The sequence below is a fragment of the Echinops telfairi genome, unplaced genomic scaffold (genome assembly GCF_000313985.2).
Source record: "Echinops telfairi isolate 266 unplaced genomic scaffold, ASM31398v2 ScPeMD7_7469;HRSCAF=8507_0, whole genome shotgun sequence".
Classification (NCBI taxonomy): Eukaryota; Metazoa; Chordata; class Mammalia; order Afrosoricida; family Tenrecidae; genus Echinops; species Echinops telfairi.
Genome location: NW_022111372.1, coordinates 25,428,249 through 25,448,035, shown reverse-complemented (window position 1 = coordinate 25,448,035; position 19,787 = coordinate 25,428,249). Strand labels below are relative to the sequence as shown.

At 48.3% G+C, this 19,787-nt stretch overlaps 1 protein-coding gene across 1 annotated transcript; it reads left to right on the top strand.

The window, feature by feature from the left end:
* The first annotated feature begins 9,829 nt into the window (after positions 1-9,829).
* ATP5PO (ATP synthase peripheral stalk subunit OSCP) lies at positions 9,830-17,860 on the top strand. The gene is made up of 7 exons (XM_004697339.2): positions 9,830-9,898; positions 10,957-11,007; positions 11,950-12,060; positions 13,912-14,041; positions 14,773-14,885; positions 17,270-17,356; positions 17,656-17,860. Exons 1-7 carry the CDS (start codon positions 9,866-9,868, stop codon positions 17,767-17,769), a joined length of 639 nt encoding a protein of 212 aa, XP_004697396.1. The 5' UTR covers positions 9,830-9,865; the 3' UTR covers positions 17,770-17,860.
* Positions 17,861-19,787: the final 1,927 nt, after the last annotated feature.

Sequence of the window (19,787 nt, the reverse complement as noted above, 5' to 3'; positions counted from 1 at the left end):
AACATAGCCAAGACTGACCGCTTACTGCAGTCACCACGCTCCGCCGCTCACACAGCGTTTTTTGGATCAACAAAGAGAAGGATGTTCTGCTAGCTGACATCTGCTCGTTTTTCTCCATTACCATCTCCTGGAAGAGTGCCTGCGTTTCGGGTCGTTACATTTCCTCGAGCCGCCTCAAACCCAGAGAGAAAGAGGTTTGCGTGGGGCCGGGCCGGCATGCAGGCATTTGGCCAGCAGACAGGAGCGCGCACCTGGAGGAGCAGGGCTGCACCGTGGTGGCCTCCAGGGGGCGGTGTGGGGCCGACAGACGTCAGTACGGGGCCCTTTCCAGGGGCTCTCGGACCGGCGCCGGCCCGGCGCTCCGGACCGTGAGGGCACCTCTCGGGATCTGGTTTTCTTTCCGTTTTTTAGATCTCGTAATGCTTCGAGCGTTACTTACCGATCTGTGTGGGAAGAGCAAACGCAGAGGGTTGGTCAAGGAGAGCTCTAGCTCGAGAGAGACGCAGTCCGACGCCGGGGGCTGAGTGACAGCGTGTGGCGCGGGCGCCCTCTGGCGGCGAAATGGACCTGGCGGTGCCTACTGGACCGGACTGCGGGCAATGACCTTGAGCGAGGACGGAGGAGCAGGCGGCCCCGGGGGAGACCTCCGGAGGAAGAGACCCCTCTGGCCGGAGGAGCAGGGGAGGAAGAGGCCTGGGCGAGGGTCGTGGGCGGCTAGTTCCCTTGGGGAGGGGTCCTCCCGCGGTCACCTCTCAGTCTGAGCTGCAGACTGGGGCGTCTGCTGTCAGCTTTATCCACAGACCCAAAGCGTTTAAATATTCACGGGTCCCACGCATTTTTTTTAGCCCTTTTCGCTTAGAGCAAATGCAATGAACCCTGCATGTAAGCCGTTGGAGGAAATATGGTCACTGTACCCAGTCCCATTTTTGCTTCTCCAACACCTTACCTTATCTTGCCCCAAGGCTGATCTGTTCGGGCTGAGGGAATTCTGCTGGTTGGCACAGCCGCCCTAAAGCCCCCTTTAACGGGGCATCCCAATGACCAGTATCAAAAGCCACCAAAGCCACTTACCCATTCTGGGAAGTTTAAACGGAAAGATGTTCGTGGGGTCGAGGGGGGTGGGGAAGGGGAGGTCTGCTGTACCCGGGACCCCAAGACACCATGTCCTGCTGCAAAGAATTCACTCACAGTTCATAAAATCAACTTGGAGGAGAGCAAGAAAGAAAGCGAACAGCTAAGCAGATTCCACTGGGGGGTAAAGAAATACTTGAACAAGGCAGACATCTACCAGGTCATTTCCGCTTGGTAAAGCACAGAGGGAAGCCCTTACCAGCACCTACACTCACTCCCTAGGTTTGGCATGGCAGATTACCACTGTTTTGTTGGCTTAACACAATAGAACTGTATTCTCTCACAGTCCTGAAGCCAGAAGTCTGAAATCAAAGGGCTGGCAGGGCTGCGCTGAGCCCTTGGAGGCGAATCCCTCCATCCTCTGCCTCTCCCGGCTGCTGGTCATTGCCGGCTTCCCTCCCTGTGGCCACACCAGGCCAGTCTTTGCCTAGATCTTCACATCCTTTTATCTCTGGCGTGTCTTCTAGCAGGACATGTGTCACTGTGTTTAGGGCCCATCCAATAGCTTGCAATGATCTGGAGATTCCTGATTGTATCTGTAAAGACACTTTTCCCAAATAAAATCACACTCACATGTTCTGGGGTTTTAGGACATTAGACATATCTTTTCAGGAGCCATCGTTTGAGCCACTGCATACACATGGTTTGCCCTGAACAGATGTCATCTTTACCATGAATTCTGCAAAGCTAAAGAACATACCTCCACACACACCCTTGCCCCATCCCACCACGCCTCCCCCAGACTGCTGGAATCTACTATGCCATTCATCTTTGGACACTGCCACCTGTTGCCTTTCGTGTCAGAAGCTGAGTGTTATCAGAACCTGAAGTGGCCGTCTCTCATTTTTAATGGGGCACAATAGTTAACAAGTGATAGGTGTAAGGGTTTTTGGGGCGTGAAGTGGAATTAAAGGTCCAATTGGTAAAGTTTTAGAAGCAGGCTTTATTGAGAAGCTTGCGGACGGGTTCAATAACTCACGTATTGAGCTAATGAAACCGCGCGAGGGGAATTTCTGGCTGCGTTTTTATATCCCCTGGTGGCAGGCACAGTTGCATACAGGGACTTCAAAGGGAAGCGCTCATTAATTTTATCTATAGGTCCGGGATGGGTGGAATAAACATCTTCAAGGGATGCAGGGAAGTGGTCGTTAATCTTATCTATAGGTACCAGGGTAGGTGAAGTAAACATCTTCAAAGAACATTCTTTCTTACAGGACCTGGACAATTTCTGTAGGAGGACTGGTAAGGATTCTGAAGTCCCCTATGTGCAGGCTTTCTGGGACTTGCGCTCCCGTCCCCACCTCTGTAGCCATTGCTCCACCCGCCAAATAATGCTAGCCCAATCTTCCTCACTTAAAAAACCTGGCATTCAAACCCCTGAGGAACTACCTGAACTCCTCAGTGCGCCGCCCCCACCACCCTACCGGTCCTCTCCACCCTCTGTGCCGCTCTCCCTTATCCTCACCCATTACCCCAGAAAGCTCCCTCCTATCCTCTCCGGTAGCCTCTCATACCCGCTCCCACAGCCCTCCTGCTGCCCTCTGCCCACTAAGAAAAGTCGCAGGCCAGGAGGAACTCTTTCGAGTTCACGTCCCCTTTTCCCTGCAGGACCTGTCACAGATAGAGACCCGCCTGGGCTCCTTCTCAGCAGACCCTTCCAAGTTCATTAAAGAATTTACCTATATTTCCCAGACATATGACAACCTGGCATGACATTCAAGTAATCCTCTCTTCCACCCTAAATTCCGAAAAACGCACAAGGGTGCCAGCTGGGCGCCAGCTAGCAGACAAAGACCACACCATTGACCCAAATGTCCCTCTGGGGGCACACGCCATTCCACTGGAGGACCCTGGTTGGAATTACCAACCGGGCCAGGGGTCTGATCTTCCACATAAAAATCTCATGCTTAGATATCTCCTAAGGGGCCTGGAAACAATCTCCAAAAAGGTAGTAAACTATGACAAACTAAGGGAAGTTACGCAGAAGGCAGATGAAAACCCTGCTCTTTTTCTTAACCGCCTCCAGGAGGCACTCACAAAGTACACTCGCCTAGGCCCAGGGTCTAAGAGCGAGACTTCTGTTTTAGCTTCCCACTTCATCTCTCAGTCAGCCCCTGACATTAGAAAACAAAACTAAAAAGGGCTGAGGAGGGCCCTGAAACCCCAATACAGGACCTGGTAAAGATGGCATTTAAGGTTTTTAACACCCGAGAAGAGACGGCTGAGGCCACTCGTCAGGCGAGAGTCCAACAGATAGTTAGCCTCCACTCCCAAGCCCTGGTAGCAGCCCTAAGGCCGGCAGGTAATCCCGTCCATTGCCGCACTCCCCAGGGGAGTCAGCGCCTACCGCCAGGAGCCTGCTTCAATTGTGGCCACGAAGGCCACTGGGCAAAGGCTTGCCCCAACCCCAAGCCTCCTACCAAACCGTGCCCGCTGTGCAAATGGCCAGGCCACTGGAAGTCGGACTGCCCGACCCTGGCTCTGCCCCGGGCCCCGCAAAGCCAAAGCGCCGAGATCCAGGACACTCCAGACGTGCAGCTACAGGGTATGGAGCTGCTGGGGTTCATGGACTGAAGAGGCCCTGGCTCCTCGACTCCGGTAACCCTCGCTGAGCCCAGGGTCATGCTCCAGGTAGCTGGTGAATCCATTTCTTTCCTGGTGGATATGGGGGCCATCTATTCTGTGATCCCCTCTCACTCGGGCCCTAGTGTTCCTTCCCAGATCTCTGTAGTGGGAATTGATGGGTCCCCCTCAACCCCTAGGCAAACCCAACCGCTGTTCTGCACGTTTAACAAAACTCCATTCTCGCACTCCTTCCTAGTTATCCCTTCATGCCCAGCCCCACTACTAGGCAGAAACATTTTATCCAAACTAAAGGCTACTATTTCCTTTCTAGCCCCCCAACCTCCTTTAATCTTCTAATGGTCATGCTCAATAGTCAGAACCACATCCCACAACCCCTTGTCATTTCCCGCCTACCAGAAGTATCACCAAAGGTGTGGGACACAAGCACCCCCTCTGGACCAGTGACAGCCCCAGAAGGATTTTTCTTCTGATGCAACCGCACTCTCACTAAACACCTAAATGTCAGCACTACTTCCACCCTCTTGTGCCTACCCGTCACCCTAGTCCCACAGCTCACAATATATACTGCAGCCGAATTCTGGGGCAAGTACGTACAGGTGCATGGCCGCCAAACTAAAAGAGCAGTTTTTCTCCCTGTAACTGTAGGTCTCTCCTTGGCCTCGTCAGCGGTTGCAGTGGGACTCAGTGGCGGGGTCCTGGGGCATTCTATTATGACAAACAAACTTACCACCCATTTCCAACTGGCCCTAAATGCCTCTGCAAACTCCCTAGCCTCCCTACAAAGGCAAATAACCTCTCTTGCCCAAGTTACTTTGCAGAACCGTCGCGCTTTAGACCTCATTACAGCAGAAAAAGGAGGAACCTGTCTCTTCCTTCAGGAAGAATGCTGCTACTACATCAATGAGTCTGGAATTGTGGAAACCAACGTCCAGACCTTAAATAAACTTAGTCATGAAGCACAAAACACCGGATCAAAATGGGGTGAAGCCTCATCTTGGTGGAGCTCCTCCTTGTACTCCTTCTTAGGGCCCATAATTTTAGTTACAATTTTGCTTCTAATTGCCCCCTGCCTTATCCAGCTCTTAGAGAGTCGACTCCGTGAAATCACCCGCATAGCAGTCCATCAGATGATGTTACAACAATACCAACCTCTTTGCCCTGTGCCGGGCCAGGAATTCCAGTACTCTGCCTAAATTCCCCCCCTTTCCATTCCTGAACTCGTCATCCTTTTACCAGCAGGAAGCAGCTACAGAAGAGACTGACTCCGCCCCTTTTCACTATAAGGCAGAGTCTGGTATACCTGGTCTTGGCACAAGGGACTCCATTTTGAATCCGGCACCTTCTTGGTTCTCAGAACTCACCTCTCATGGGCCTCCCTCACATCGGCCTCCCCTCCCCTCGCTGAAAACCAGATATCCCCGAGAAAGAATGTTCTTTGAAGATGTTTACTTCACCTACCCCGGTACCTATAGATAAGATTAACCGGTACCTATAGATAAGATTAACGACCACTTCCCTGCATCCCTTGAAGATGTTTATTCCACCCATCCCGGACCTATAGATAAAATTAATGAGCGCTTCCCTTTGAAGTCCCTGTATGCAGCTGTGCCTGCCACCAGGGGATATAAAAACTCAGCCAGAAATTCCCCTCGCGCGGTTTCATTAGCTCAATACGTGAGTTATTGAACCCGTCCGCAAGCTTCTCAATAAAGCCTGCTTCTAAAACTTTACCAATTGGACCTTTAATTCCGCTTCACGCCCCAAAAACCCTTACAATAGGATCCTGCTTTTTTTTCTTAATTATTTCACTGGGGGCTCATACAACTTATCACAATCCAGAAATACATCCATTGTATCAAGCACATTTGTTGCCATCATCATTCTCAAAACATTTTCTTTCTACTTGAGCCCTTAGTAGCAGCTCCTCATTTTCCCCCTCCCTACCCCATCCTCCTTCCCTCACGAACCCCTGATAATTTATAAATTATTATTTTGTCATGTCTTATACTGTCTGATGTCTCCCTTCACCCACTTTTCTGTTGTTTGTCCCCCAGGGAGGGAGTTCTATGTAGATCCTTGTAATCGGTTCCCCATTTCTACCCCACCTTCCCTCCACCCTCCTGGTATCGATACTCTCATTATTGATCCTGAGGGGTTTGTCTGTCCCAGATTCCCTGTGTTTCCAATTCTTATCTGTACCAGTGTGCATCCTCTGGTCTAGCCGGCTTTGTAAGGCAGAATTGGGATCATGATAATCAGGGGGAGGAAGCATTAAAGATCTAAAGGAAAGTTGTATGTTTCATCGGTGCTATACTGTACCCTGACTGGCTCTTCTCTTCCCCATGACCCTTCTATAAGGGGATGTCCAGTTGCCTACAGATGGGCTTTGGGTGTCCACTCCGCACTCCCCCTCATTTACAGTGATATGATTTTTTGTTCTTTGATGCCTGATACTTGATCCCATCGACACCTTGTGATCGCACAGGCTGGTGTGCTTCTTCTATGTGGGATTTGTTGCTTCTGAGCTAGATGGCTGCTTGTTTACCTTCAAGCCTTTAAGACCCCAGACACGATATCTTTTGATAGCCGGGCACCATCAGCTTGCTTCACCACATTTGCTTATGCACCAACTTTGTCTTCAGCTATCATGTCAGGAAGGTGAGCAACCTGGTATGCCAGTTTAATAGAACAAAGTGTTCTTGCCTTGAGGGAGTACTTAAGTAGAGGCCCAATGTCCATCTGCTACCTTAGTACTAACCCTATATGTACATAGATCTATTTCCCCATCCTCATATATAAACATATTTACATATGGACATGCCTGTATTTAGACCTCTACAAATGCCCTTTGCCTCCTAGTTCTTTCCTCTATTTCCTTTTACTTTCCTCCTGTCCAGCTATCATACTCAGCCTTTATTTGGGTTTCAGTAATTCCTCTCAGTTACATTGCCCTTGATCAAGCCCTACCAGGCCTCCTACACCCTGCTCGCCATAGATTTTGGATCATTTGTTGTTCTCTTGTCTCTGGGTTTGTTAACACCCACTTCCTTTCCCCCGCCTCCCACTCTCCCATGTCCCCCCAAACATCGGGCCATTGTTTTCTCCTACAGATTGTTTATCCCACCTGTCTTATCTAGATAGACCTGCAGAGATAATATACACAAAAAACAAGACAGCAAAACAAATCAACAAAATAAAACAAAATGACCAAAAAAAGAAAGCCTGTAAATAGTTCAAGGTCTGTTTGTTGATCTTTAGGAGTGTTTTCCAGTTGAGTCTGATGGGGTGCCTCGCCCTGGCCCCAAAGTCTATTTCTGATATTCGCTGGGCACTTCGTTGCTGTTCCCCTTGCTGTTCCATGCCCTTAGTGTTGGGGTAAGATCAGGCACAATTCCCACACTGTGTCTCCAGTGTTGTCCCCTGAAGAGCTATGGGTCAGTGAGGGACACAGTGTCTCGTAGTGGAGCTGGCCCGATAGTCCTATCTGTAGGATCCTGCATTCTTGTTGTTTTCATATAATACAGATGCCTCCTCCTTAAAACACACAGAGAATGAAGCTTGCAGTTTTTCCTTGTGTATTTAATATGTTTCCCACGTCATTAAGTACATTTTGAAAAAATTGAAGTCATCAAGGATTTAATTTTGCTGGGATACATAATCCATGCTCATGGAAGCAGCAATCGAGAAATCAAGCAGTAGGTTGCACTGGGCAAGTCTGTTGCACAGCACCTCTTTAAAGGGTTAAAGAGCAATGATGTCACTTCAAGGACTAAGCCCCAAGCCATGATACAGCTTCATCTTCATGTGAAAGTTAGGCATTCAATAAGGCAGGCCAAAGAAGAATAGGTGCACTTGAATGATGGTGCTAGTGAAGAATATTGAAAATACCACGGGCTGCCAGAACAACGAATCAATCTCTCTGGGAAAAGGTACAACCAGAATGCTCCTTAGAAGTGAGGATGGCATACGTGGTTTCACCTCTGCTGTCAGGAGAGGTCCCTCCCTGGGAAAGGACATCAAGAGGAGGACCCTGTAGACATGGACTGACACAGGGGTTGCAAACAAGGGCTCAACCAGGAGTGGCATTCAAATAATCTAACAACCGGTCCACTCCCCTAAGGACCTTAAGATTAAAAAAAGTTTTACTGAAAGATAGTTTATTAGTTCATACAGTTTACACTTAATTAAGAACACTGAAAGAAGTTCACAACCTAGATTATGTTATAAGAATTTTAATATAGTAATGAAAATATTAAATAAGACTTGGCCAGAAAAAACCCCAAACAATGAAAAGTCATTTAAATTATCTCCATATTACTTCTTGATTGGCATCCTCACTTGCAATAGTCTCCGTTTTATCCAAGCATCATTGGCTGTGTGATTTCTCCTGCACCGTCTTTTCACCATAGGAGTAGGGTCCCATTCCTTTAGAGGTAGGCCCATTAGACAATAGTCATTGTGTTTGATGTATTAGAAAAACAAGCTCTCTCTTCTCTGAACATATGATGTTCACCTTTGAAAAACCCATTTCCACTTCTGCTGAACTTACAGCAATTGTTCTGACAATATTTTTAGCTCTTTGAGCACTTTCAGGAATTGCATAATTCAGTCCTAACATCTTGTGGGGACTTGGGGCATAGCATAAAGCTGAAGGGAGTGACAGCGAGTACCCTCTGTTTGTTGGGCACTTTTTCTCTTTACATCATGTTTGTTTATTGAAGTTACAAGCACAAGGGAAGAAAAATGTATTTTATCAAAAGTATAATGAGTTTTATGAAATGAATAATTTCAATGAATTGAATTACGTAGTTCCATGTAATTTTTTTATATCTATAGACAGAATGAACATTACCGCTGGTGCTCAGAATACCCTGCTGCACAGATGAACGTTAAAAAAGAGTAAGGATTATAAATTTGTGATTTCCACAATGGGTGGCTACCCAGGTGCCCACCTTAGAGAGAACCCTGATTACAAGGGCCACTTTAACAACCGGTTTGCCGAACTCAACAAAAAATTAGGTATGGGTTCTGCTGAACTGGTGCGAACTGGCTGAATTCCACATACTTGCTCAAACTTTAGAACAATTGTAAGGCTAGCATATTTCGTTCTGTCGTACACCGGGTTACTATGAGTCAGAACCCACTCAAAGCCACCTATAGCAGCAGCAGCAGCATAGGGCTGAGTGTGATTTTTAAATAATTGATTACAAAACCCCATTATTACACCCAGGGAACCCTGACTCGTGTTCCTCGATCTAATTCTTTCCTACTGAAGGAAAAGTAGAGTAAGCGCCGTTTGGGGAGAAATGGGTTGAAGACAGGTTGCTTTTTATGAATGAGGAGACAGTGTCTAAGGTGGGGCTAGCACGGGGTTCTGTTTCAGTATCACCCTATTTGAGCCTCAGTTCTCTCCTTTAAATTCAGCGCTCTGATAATCACTCTACCTTACCCACACGCAAACAAAACCCACCGCCAGGGGCATAGGGTGTCTGAGGCTTTGAGGCTTTGAGAAGCATTGAGGAGCAGACAGCCTCTTATTTCTCCCCAGGAGCGGCTGCTGGGGGGTAGGGGAATGGGAGGCATGGGATTTGAAAACCTGGCAGTTAACAGTCCAACGTTTATTACTTTACCCAGAAGCGTGACTCTAGGCACCAGAAACTCACCAGGCCCCACAAACAAGTCAGTGCTATACCCAGGTAAGATGGGGGAGGGCAGCTTGGAGAAGAAATAGAAGCCAGGTACAAACCCCGAGTCAGTGGTGTTCACACCTGGAATGGTAGGAGAGAAGGGATAAAAATGCTGGTGATGAATGTAAACGTACTATATTTTAAAATGTACATTTTTAAAATTGGGACAGTAAATTCATCCTACAAGAAAGGGCCACTTGGTCAGTAACTCAAGAATTCTCACTTTGGCGTACTGTCCAGAACAGTCTAGCCTCACCTGCTGGCCTCCACGACCGACCCCAGCGCCTCCTGCCCACCTTCCAAGGACTACAACTCCCAGCAAGAGACGCGTGGCTACGCGTGCGCTCAAAACTCTACGCCTCCATTTCCCATGGGGCCAAGCGCTTACGCCGACGCGCGCATGCGCCATCATGTCCTTCCCGCTTCTGTCTTGGGTTTGACCTACAGCCGTCCGGGGGAAGATGGCTGGCCCAGCAGTGACCCGGCTTTCCCAGGTGAGAAAACGAAGGTTCTAAAGCTCACGGGGGGATCCCTCCCCACCCTCCGCGCCGGGCACGGCTGGGCATGGCCGCTGGTCCAAGTCTGGGACGCGGCGGCCTGGAGCGGCTCGGCTGTCCCCGCTTTTCCCCCGGGACGGTGGGTGTAGGGCTGCGCGTGCGCGTCCTTGGCGCCCTCCGAGCCCAGCCCTAGGGAGCAGCTGGCTTGAGGGGCGCAGAAGTGAGTGGCCCAGCTTCCCTGGATTCCGAAGAAAGAACGTGGGCCACCTGCAAAATCATCATCTCCTTTACTGGCGTGTTAAACGCTGTCGGGGTAGCCAGCAGTGATACGGAATATTTGTAAAGCACCTCTCCTTTTTCTAGAGACAACGAGACAGAAGTTCTCAGGAAGCATCCTTCCACAGAGAGGCTGGGGGCCGGGATGGGGAATGTGCTTTAGATACTCCATCTTATCATGAGGTTGGATTTCTTGACAGACAGATTACAGCATTGTTTCCGTTGCTAGTTTGCAGGTAGGACACTCTCCAGAGTTGGGTCCCTGAAGATGACCTTTGCCCCTCCACCTCTGACCCTTAAGAGACAAGAAATAGAGCCAGTTCTTAGCTCAGACTCAGTCTGCTGTTTATGCTCCAAGAATTCTTTGAGATATCATTTGGTTCCTAAAGAAGGTACATCTCTTGCATATCATGTCGGATTTTATTCAAACACTGCTGAAGACAATGAGTTTATAAACATCCCTACCCCCACACACACACATTTTGTTTTTTCAGTAAGCAATGTAGCACAGTTAGTGTTTTCTCATACCTGTGTGCTAGCCTCAGTCCATTCCCAACAAACTAGGGAGTTAGTGAGAAGGTGATTTCTCAACTTGAGTTGATTCTTATTGGGGAAATTGACTCTTTGGTAATAAAGAGCAGCTCATCATCCTGTAATCAATGTGACGGTACAAAGAAACGTCAAAAACGAATCATGTACAAGTTATATTTAAATGTCGAATGTACTGTTGGGTTAAGTCCTTCAAGTAACCTCATTTGGTCTGTTTTCTTGTTTTGAAGGTGCGATGCTTCAGTACTTCTGTGATCAGGCCATTTGCCAAGCTGGTGCGGGTATGTTGGTTTATATTCTGTTGTAATTGGACAGCAGGTGAGAGGGAGTCAGCAACTGTTTAAATCTTTTCTCCTTGGTTTGTGGGTCTCAAATGGGGCTGATGAGGGGTAGTCTGGGGACAGTATTGAGTACCTGATGCATGGCAGGTCCAGGCATGACTTTGGCATGTGCAAGCTTCTCTAGGTCTTGTAACAGTGGTTGGGAGTAGCCATTATTCCCATTTCACAAAAGGGGAAACTGAGGCTCTAGGGAAACTTGGCCAAAGATAACTCAGCTTGATCTTAGAGCTAATACTAGAATAAAAAGTCTCACTTAAAAGCCTGAGCTAACTCCACTACAGTCATGCAGTACAGGTATACATGCAGTCATGCACCTGTGGTCAGGTGCTGAACAACATCTGTGGTTGATTGTGGGAAACAATTCAAGCATTAGAAACTACACAGATTTAAAGGGCGCCAGTAAACTGAACAGTAAGCCTCTGTAAGGGACTTAGTGTTCCCATGAAGTGCATAAGAGTAGGCTTCTTAAAAATATGTTTTATAAGCAACCTTTTTCTGGCTTTACCATGTTCAAAATGTCTTCTGTCCATGTTTGGAGCTTCCTGTGCCTGGAATTTCCAATTACTGAATGCAAAGGAAGTATAAGGACATCTCCAAGTAGGAATCATCAAGTCCTAGCAAGTTGGAATGGGAAGGGACTTCAAGCACCATTTTCTCAAAAGCTCACTTTATAGATGAGGAGTTGGAGGCTCAGAGAGGGCGTGGCTGGGCCAAGAAAGCATCCGTGATGTGTCCAAGAATCGCCATTCAGGCTAGCTCTGTAATAACATACTTAGATCGGCTATGTATGCTTGGAATTGTAAACATCTTATTCTACTGGCAGTGTAATCTCATCTCAACTGGTTTTCCTTTTGCCTTCTCTACCCCGCCCTTGATCTAAAGCCACCTGTTCAAATCCATGGTGTTGAAGGTCGCTATGCCACTGCCCTTTATTCTGCTGCATCAAAACAAAATAAACTGGAGCAAGTGGAAAAGGAGTTGTTAAGAGTAGCAGTAAGTAGCCTTCTGGTCATTACGTGCATTTGAGTTGTTTTTCCTTACCTTACATAAGTATGCATCCCTAATGAGGTAACATCTGGAGGGGGAGAAGACTGCCCAAAAACCCAACAGAATGTTTTAAGCTCTTCTTTCTGAACATATTGTTACTATGTTGGCAAGTATTAGGTATTAGCTATTTTATTTATTTTTTTATTAATCATTTTATTGGGGGGCTCTTACAAATCTGATGGCAATCCATCATTCAATTGTATTGAGCACACTTGAACATATGTTGCCATCAACATTTCCAAAACATTTTCATTCTACTTGAGCCCTTGGTATCAGCACCTCTTTTTTCCCCTCCCTCCCCCACGCTCCCATCTTCATGAATCCTTGATCAATTATATATTGTTTTTGTTATTTCCTGTGCATTGTCTTCCTTCACACACATTTCTGTTGTCCTCCTGGGGGGTGGGCTATATACCCAACCTTGTAATGGGTTGGTGTTAGCTTTTTAAAAACTTGTATACATATTAAAATAGGTACATTTGAAGGTGACCCAAAAAGTTTGTGGAAAAATTCTATTGCTCTTTCAATTAACATTCTTCTACAAACTTTTTGAAGTCCCCTTATATAAGGATATTAGTACTAGGAACCAAGATTTCAGATAAGGGAAGAAATACAGGCAAAATCAAAATATAGATGGGATTTCAAAAACTTTATAGAAAAATGGAATTAAGATCACTTTTTAAAAATGTGTTGTTTTTTGCCATGTGCAACATGTAGCTTGTTAACCTGCTGCCCCAGATAAGGTACCATTAGGATTCCGATCAAGAGTCTTGGAGGGGTGCTAGCAGAGTAATTAAAGAGTGGCAGTTGTATATAACTGATGGGCCCATGTGGGGACCATCCCAAATCGGTGGAACTCTGACCTGACGCGGAGCAGCCCAGTGGCAAAGGCTAGCGTGGTCACTGAATGCAGGCAGTACTGATAGGACACAGCAGACAGTGGTCTTGGCTTGGTGGTAGCACGCGCAGTTTTTATCCCCCTCCCTCTTGACTCGTGTTGCTGCTGCTGCTGTTCGTTGTCTTAGTCAGTGCAGCTTGTGGAGCTGCTCCGTAGAGCTGCTCATGCTGTGACTTTCCAGAAGCAGGTCACAATCCTGTCACCAAGGCACTTGAATTGGGTTGAAACCTCCACCCTTTCAGCTAGCACGGAGTCATGTGTACACCCCCAGGCCTCCTGGCCCCCGGAGGTGATGCTAGAAGTGTCAGCAGCGTCTTTGTGTCCCCCTTAGGGCCAGGCTGCGCATGAAGCAGCACACTCAGGAGGCCCTGCCCCACGGGAATGGCTGAGGAGGCCTGCTGGGCGATCCGGCACATGGTTAGGGCTGCTCTGGGGGGCGCGTCACCAGAGTCTGCCTAGTATGGGGAACTCATGGAAGTGGGAGGGAGAAGAATCTTTGGACAGTTTCATTTTCCAAAAGCTATCCTAAAAAGCAAAAATGTCTACTCATAGTGCATTTGGAGTTCGTTCTACCAGGAGACGCTGTTAATCAAGCTTTCTATTTAGAGGTTCTGTAAAGATAGTGTAACAGTGTGTGACCAAAAAAGGCCTGATATATGGCAGATGGAGGACTGGTTTTGCAACAAGACAGTGCACCTGCTCACACAACCATCTCCGTGTGCCAGTTTTGGGCAAAAAACGGCATGTCTCTCTTGCCCCATGCACCTTTGATGGTGAGATGGTTGTTTTGTAAAAAATTTTAAAACATTGCTTTGGAACATTTGGGGTTTTTTGGGTACCCCTTGTATTTTGTTGATGTTCTAAAAAATTTAAGAAATGCCTTCTTGTGTGTGCTTTAGCAACTTCTGAAGGACCCCAAAGTGGCTCTTGCAATTCTGAATCCCCATGTGAAGCGCTCGATTAAGGTGAAAAGCCTGAGTGACATCACCGCCAAAGAGAGGCTTTCTCCCATCACCACCAACCTGATCAGTGAGTGCTGGGGCGCTGTCACGGGGCCGCTCGGGCTATGGCCCCTGACGGGAGGACCCACGTCACCTGGGCAGTTTGACAGAGACAACTCGGGACTCAGCCAACCTGCTGAACAGAGTTTGCATCTGCCCTAGATCCCAGAATGGGGGTTTTGCCCATCAAGTTTAAGGAGCTCTGTCTAAAGCAGTGGGCCATAGCACTCCCTGAGGGGAGGGATACACTGAAACGATCCAGGATGGACCATGGAGCAAACGTTTCTAATTGCCAGGGCAGTGCCGAGTCATTTTTTTCTGCAAAAAGGGTGGTAGACGAATTCAGTTTGGGAACACATGGCCTAAAGACTTTGAGAATGCCGAAAGTGCCTCGGCGGTTGTTTGCACCTGTAGAGCAGAGGCCGCCGTCTGGCCCCGAGCATCCGAGCGTCCTTGGAGTAAGAGCAGGCGGGAACATGTGGCCTGCTTAGGAGCTCCCCATCGCCAACTCAGAAGATGAGTCCGCAGAGCGTATGCTTGCTTGACCATCTCTGACTAGAGCCGCAGCGTGTTCGTTGATAGCCAGGTGTTGGGGTCTGCTGCAGATCTGGGTGGGGTCCAGTCTGAATAAGAAGTTGGGTTCCTTCTCCAGTCACACCCTTAGAGGACATTAGAACAGTGGTTTGCGTGAGCACACAGGCGGGAGCGTGCAGGGTGAGTGTCACTGCTCGACACTGAGAGAGACCTTCACTTTCCCAGATTTGCTTGCTGAAAATGGTCGCTTGAACAACGCCCCGGGAGTCATTTCGGCCTTTTCGACCATCATGAGTGTCCACCGTGGAGAGGTTCCTTGCACAGTCACCACTGCGTCTGTAAGTGTGGGTTTGACCGCTGTGTTTGCCGTGGCACAGTATGCCTCATTGGCAGGGGTGGGGGTGGGGACTAAACACCTCAAGTGAGGAGTGACTTCTGATCACTTGAGGGAGTTGTTCATTCTTATACCAGCTTCTGTGAGTCTCCACTTGGCAGTAGAACTTCTGTAGTCCATGGTGTTATTCATAAGAACTGCAAACTGGCTGAAAATGTTAAGAACCATAAAAAGTGTTCACAACTAGTGGTTCGCACCCTAGAGCAGGTCCGAGTGATTGTGGAAACGCCACCTGAAGTAGTTGATGCTAGCTGTACTCTTTGGTCTCCTGTGGGAGTAGGTGGGGGCAGAAGTCTCTGACCTTTTTGACTTGCTGAAGTGGGCCCTTTTGGAGCCTTTCCATCTGCTGGGTGCTTGATAGCCCATTGAGGTGGTTCACAGGGAAGATCCATGTGGAGGACAGGTATGTGGGGTCCAGGGTGGCTGCCTCAGTTCCTGGAGCTCAGCTGCACTGCCTCCCCAGAAAAAGGAGTTCTCATTCTGTGCTCTCTTCCCAGCCTAACTTTGTCCATGGAGGAACAAATACATCATGAGAACAAAACTCTTGCTGGGGAGGCAGTGTGACAGATTTATCTGGAACAACCAGTTCCCGGCCACATCTAGGTCAGTGCTTCAGTATTTAAAAGACTGCTCTTGTGGAGTTAGACTGTTTTACAAAGAGACAACTTAACAGTGCAATACACGTATCTTTGCATACTTGGTATCAAGTAGTTGGTACCCGCCATCACATATCTGCCTGGGCGTTCTCACCTTCGGCCAATCTGGGACACCTTCTCTCTGTCTGCAGTGGGGACGTCACCGCACGATGTAGCTCTTGTCTTCAAATACAGGCAGGTACTGGAGTCTCGAATGTCCAGTTTACACCTACAGTTTACTCATAAAGCCTAGTGTGTTAAAAATTCAAATTATATACAGTGAGTCCTGCTAACAAAAGCACTCAACTTGCAATATGTGTGAAAATGTCATTACTACTCCGTGATGTTAAAGACCGCTTAGTGTAGCTGAAAGTGTTTTCTTTAATGGTTTTTTGCTGTACAAAGGTACACGATGTACAATATACTAAACCAAAATCCAACTCTCAGGACCCTGTAGTACAGAATAAAACTACTCCATGGGGTTCCGAAGGCTAAATCTATGGGAGCTGACAGTGGAGTGGTTGATGGGTTGGGGCCTCTGACCTTGCAGTTAGCAGCCAAATGCTTAGTCCGCTGCGTCACCAGGGCACCTTGAACCATTAGCTGACCGAACTGCTACACTGTTCTGCGGTATGTGCAGATTGAACTGGCTCTCAGTTGTCATCCAGGGGCTGCCTGGGTTACAACACAAAGATAGGATTTTTGTAAGGGTCCTTGTTTTTCTAAGGATTTTTGGACCTACTGTTGCTAATGCTTTTAGGGTTTGTTCCTGAGTGAGGAACTTTCCTGGTTTTTTGGTTTGTTTGTTTTTTTTCATAATTACTCACATTTGATGAAGGGCGGAGATGGATCAGCTGGGTTTCACATCCTAGCAGTAATCCTCGCTTGCTGCTAAGTCTACCTTGGACAAGTTTCTTGGCCTCCATAAATCTCTCCCTGTGTACCACGGAATCCTAACCACTTGCCTCCATGGTTGTCAGAGTTAAAGAAGCCATGCTCGTAAAATGCCTCCCAACAGGTGTGGGGCCTGGAACCTGTAGAAATGGGATGCTTTGGGGTCTTGGATCCCCGAGTCTCCGTGAATAATGCTTGAGCGTGGAGAAACTGACCAACCACCACCCTCAAAGAAAGCCATTGTCAGCTCTACCAGGTGATAGAGATATTTTGGTGGGATTTTTTTGGAGTCTTGGTAGAGAGCTAGGGAGGTAGGGTTTGTGCTAGGTAAGAGGCCTTATCCTTCATGGTCCCACCTGAGCAAGAAAGAAAGCGGGCGGGCAGATGACAGGTGCCTGCTGCCTTTGGGCTCTCAGTGAGGCAGGGATCGGCTGTGCTAGGTGGAGCGCAGGGCTCCCGGGTACGGGCTCTGGTGTAGAGACGCAGAACCAGGTGAAGCTGCAGCTTCCCTGCAAAGGCAGGCCCAGGCCTCCGGGGCTGCTCAGGGCAGCTAGTGGGCTCACACCCTCAGGTGGCATCAGTTTCAGGAGGTCACCCCTAATCACTTGCGAATTGTCCTGAAACGGGCAGAGATCAACGTTTGAGTGGTGACTGAGCTGCCGGGAGCTTTGTTCCTGTGAGCCCCACGGTCAGGGTTCATATAGGCCCGTCTTGGGATGGGCCCTGGACTGCTGGCTCCTTTGCCCTGCCTGCAACACTTATTGTCTGTGACCTGAAGGGGCTTTGTGCTTTTTTTTAGTCCTTAGACAACACCTCTCTCTCTGAATTGAAAACGGTCCTGAACAGCTTCCTAAGCCAAGGCCAGGTGTTGAAATTGGAGGTGAAGGTAGGTTAATTGTTTGTGATGTGTTTCCTTGGGCTATTTAAAACTTGAAATGGCTATGGGGATATTAGTGAAAATTTTAGTTCTAATTGATTATATACTAATTTGCCCCAGTGTATATTTCATTAAAACTGTATTCACTTTTTTAAATGATTGCATTCATGATTTTCGCTTTGCCCTTGTCTGGGCGCACATACATACATATGTACGTACGTACGTACGGCCCTACTTTGCATAGCACATGTAGACTCTGCAGCGCCTTTTCACTTGCTTATTTGATCTCATGTGATTTTACTTCCTAGACTGACCCATCAATCATGGGTGGAATGATTGTCCGCATTGGCGAGAAGTACGTGGATATGTCGGCCAAGTCCAAGATTCAGAAGCTGAGCAGGATTATACGGGAGACGGTGTGACCGTCTTGATTTTCTGTCAGTGAAAATTCTTCAAAGTTGGAGCATCAATGAAATGCTTCCTGGAGCATCAATAAAATGCTTCCTGAACAGACCCTATTTTGTTGTTATTTTAAAATAGAAATCCAGTGGGCCTTACCGCTTTCTTTCAGTATTTCCTGCTTCAAAGCCCCCTCGGGGACAGCTAGATCACACGTACAGTTTTCAAGGACTGAAGGTGCAGTTTTTGTTTTTTTAATGAAAAGAAACAACGCTCATTTTTGTTTAAACACTTTTGGCTGGAGAATGTGATTTGTGTAGATTCTTGACCGTTTGTGAGCACTTGTGTCTGGTAGGAAGAACATCTACTGAACCCTCATCATATCCCAGGCCCTGTAGCACGCTGAATGCATCCTACCTTATTCTTTGGCTCAGGGCCTGAGGGAGGGTAACGGTGTAGGGAGCCAGGCACCTCTCAGCGTCCGTTCTTGGCCCATCTCTCCTCAAAGGACTGAGCGTCCTTCCCTGGGACCCAGACTGTCCAGCCTCGGGGTGGTTTCCTGCCCCATGTGCTCCACGGCTGCAGAGCAACCGACGTGACCACAGGGTGGAACCATACCCGAAAGACACTTGTGATCGTTACCCTGAAGCCTCCCGGTAAGGTTTCTTCAGTGGTGGCACCCAGCACATGTGGCCTTCGTGCACTTCAGGTTATCAAATCTCTGTCCAGGACCTGCCTTGTACATATACTACAGCCAGGTGATTGTTCACTTACAATAGCCCTCTCCCGAGCAGACGGGTAGGGACCACTGCAACATTCCTTAGCATATTCAGTTAAGGGCCAGCACTATTGGCTGTCTTCACAACCAGAAGGATCATAAATTCAAGGCTACTTTACCCTCAGTGAGGAGCCCTGGTGGCACTGTTGGTTAAATGTGACTTGCTAACCACAAGGTCAGGGGTTCAAACCCACCAGCTGCTCCAAGGGAGAAGAGGCTGTCTGCTCAGAAAGAACAGCCCAGAAACCCTATGTGGGGTCAAATTGGAATTGATTTGATGGCAGTGAGTTGGGTTTGGTGCCTTGGGAGACGGAAGCAGTAGACATTAAGAACATGTTGGGATGGTCCAAGCAAGGAAGCGCCCAAGTTTCTCCGAGCGTTGATCTACCCGTCAATGGAGGGTAATGCCCAGGTGAGGAATTATGTGGTGATCCCATTGGGGAATAGGTTGTCACTTAAGGCAGAATTTTAAGTCAAATCTCTTGAAATATCTAAAATGCTAGCTAGCAGGTACTGATGGAGAAGAGACAGCAAACCAGGTGGCGACTGAGCAGGGTGGGGGCCAGAAAAACTAGGACCCTTCAAAACCAACAGAGATCCTGCCCCTAGAGCCGGCAGCCAGAACTTGGACTGAGATGCTTAAACTGAGAAGATACGTTTGTTTGTTAGGCTGCGCGCTTGGGAACCCCGTTGGAGCAGCGCTGGAGGACTGAGCTCGCTTGACAGTAGGGAGCGAAGGGAGAGGAGTGCAGGCCCACGCGGACCTAGGTGGTGGGAACTAGCTTGCCACCTTCAGGTTTCCCTGGGCCGCCTGACCCTGAGGCCCGGCTGGTGAGCACACCTGCTGACCTCAGCAGACCATCTGGCCAACCAAAGACCAACCTTCCTGCTGTGGAGTCCATTCTCACTCAGTGGCCTCCGAGGACAGGGTGGAACCGCCCGCTGTGGTTTCTGAAAGCCTGATCTTTTCCTGGGGTAGCAGCTGACGGGTTCAACCTGCTGCCCTTGTAGTTCGAAGCCCCACACAACCCACTGGGCCATCAAGGCTCACTGGTACTACCTACAATACCATGTTTTCAAGAGGGTGTTCCAAATCCTGGTCCCTAGTAGGTGATCAGGGAGGTCTGGTGCACTGCAGTTAGGTATTCACGAGCCTAAAGGTCAGTAGTCTGAACCCACCAGAGCTCTTCCCTCTGGCTAAGGCAGACCAGCCGATGGGAGAGAAGATGTGGCATGGGGTTTCATAGAGATTGCAGCCTTGAA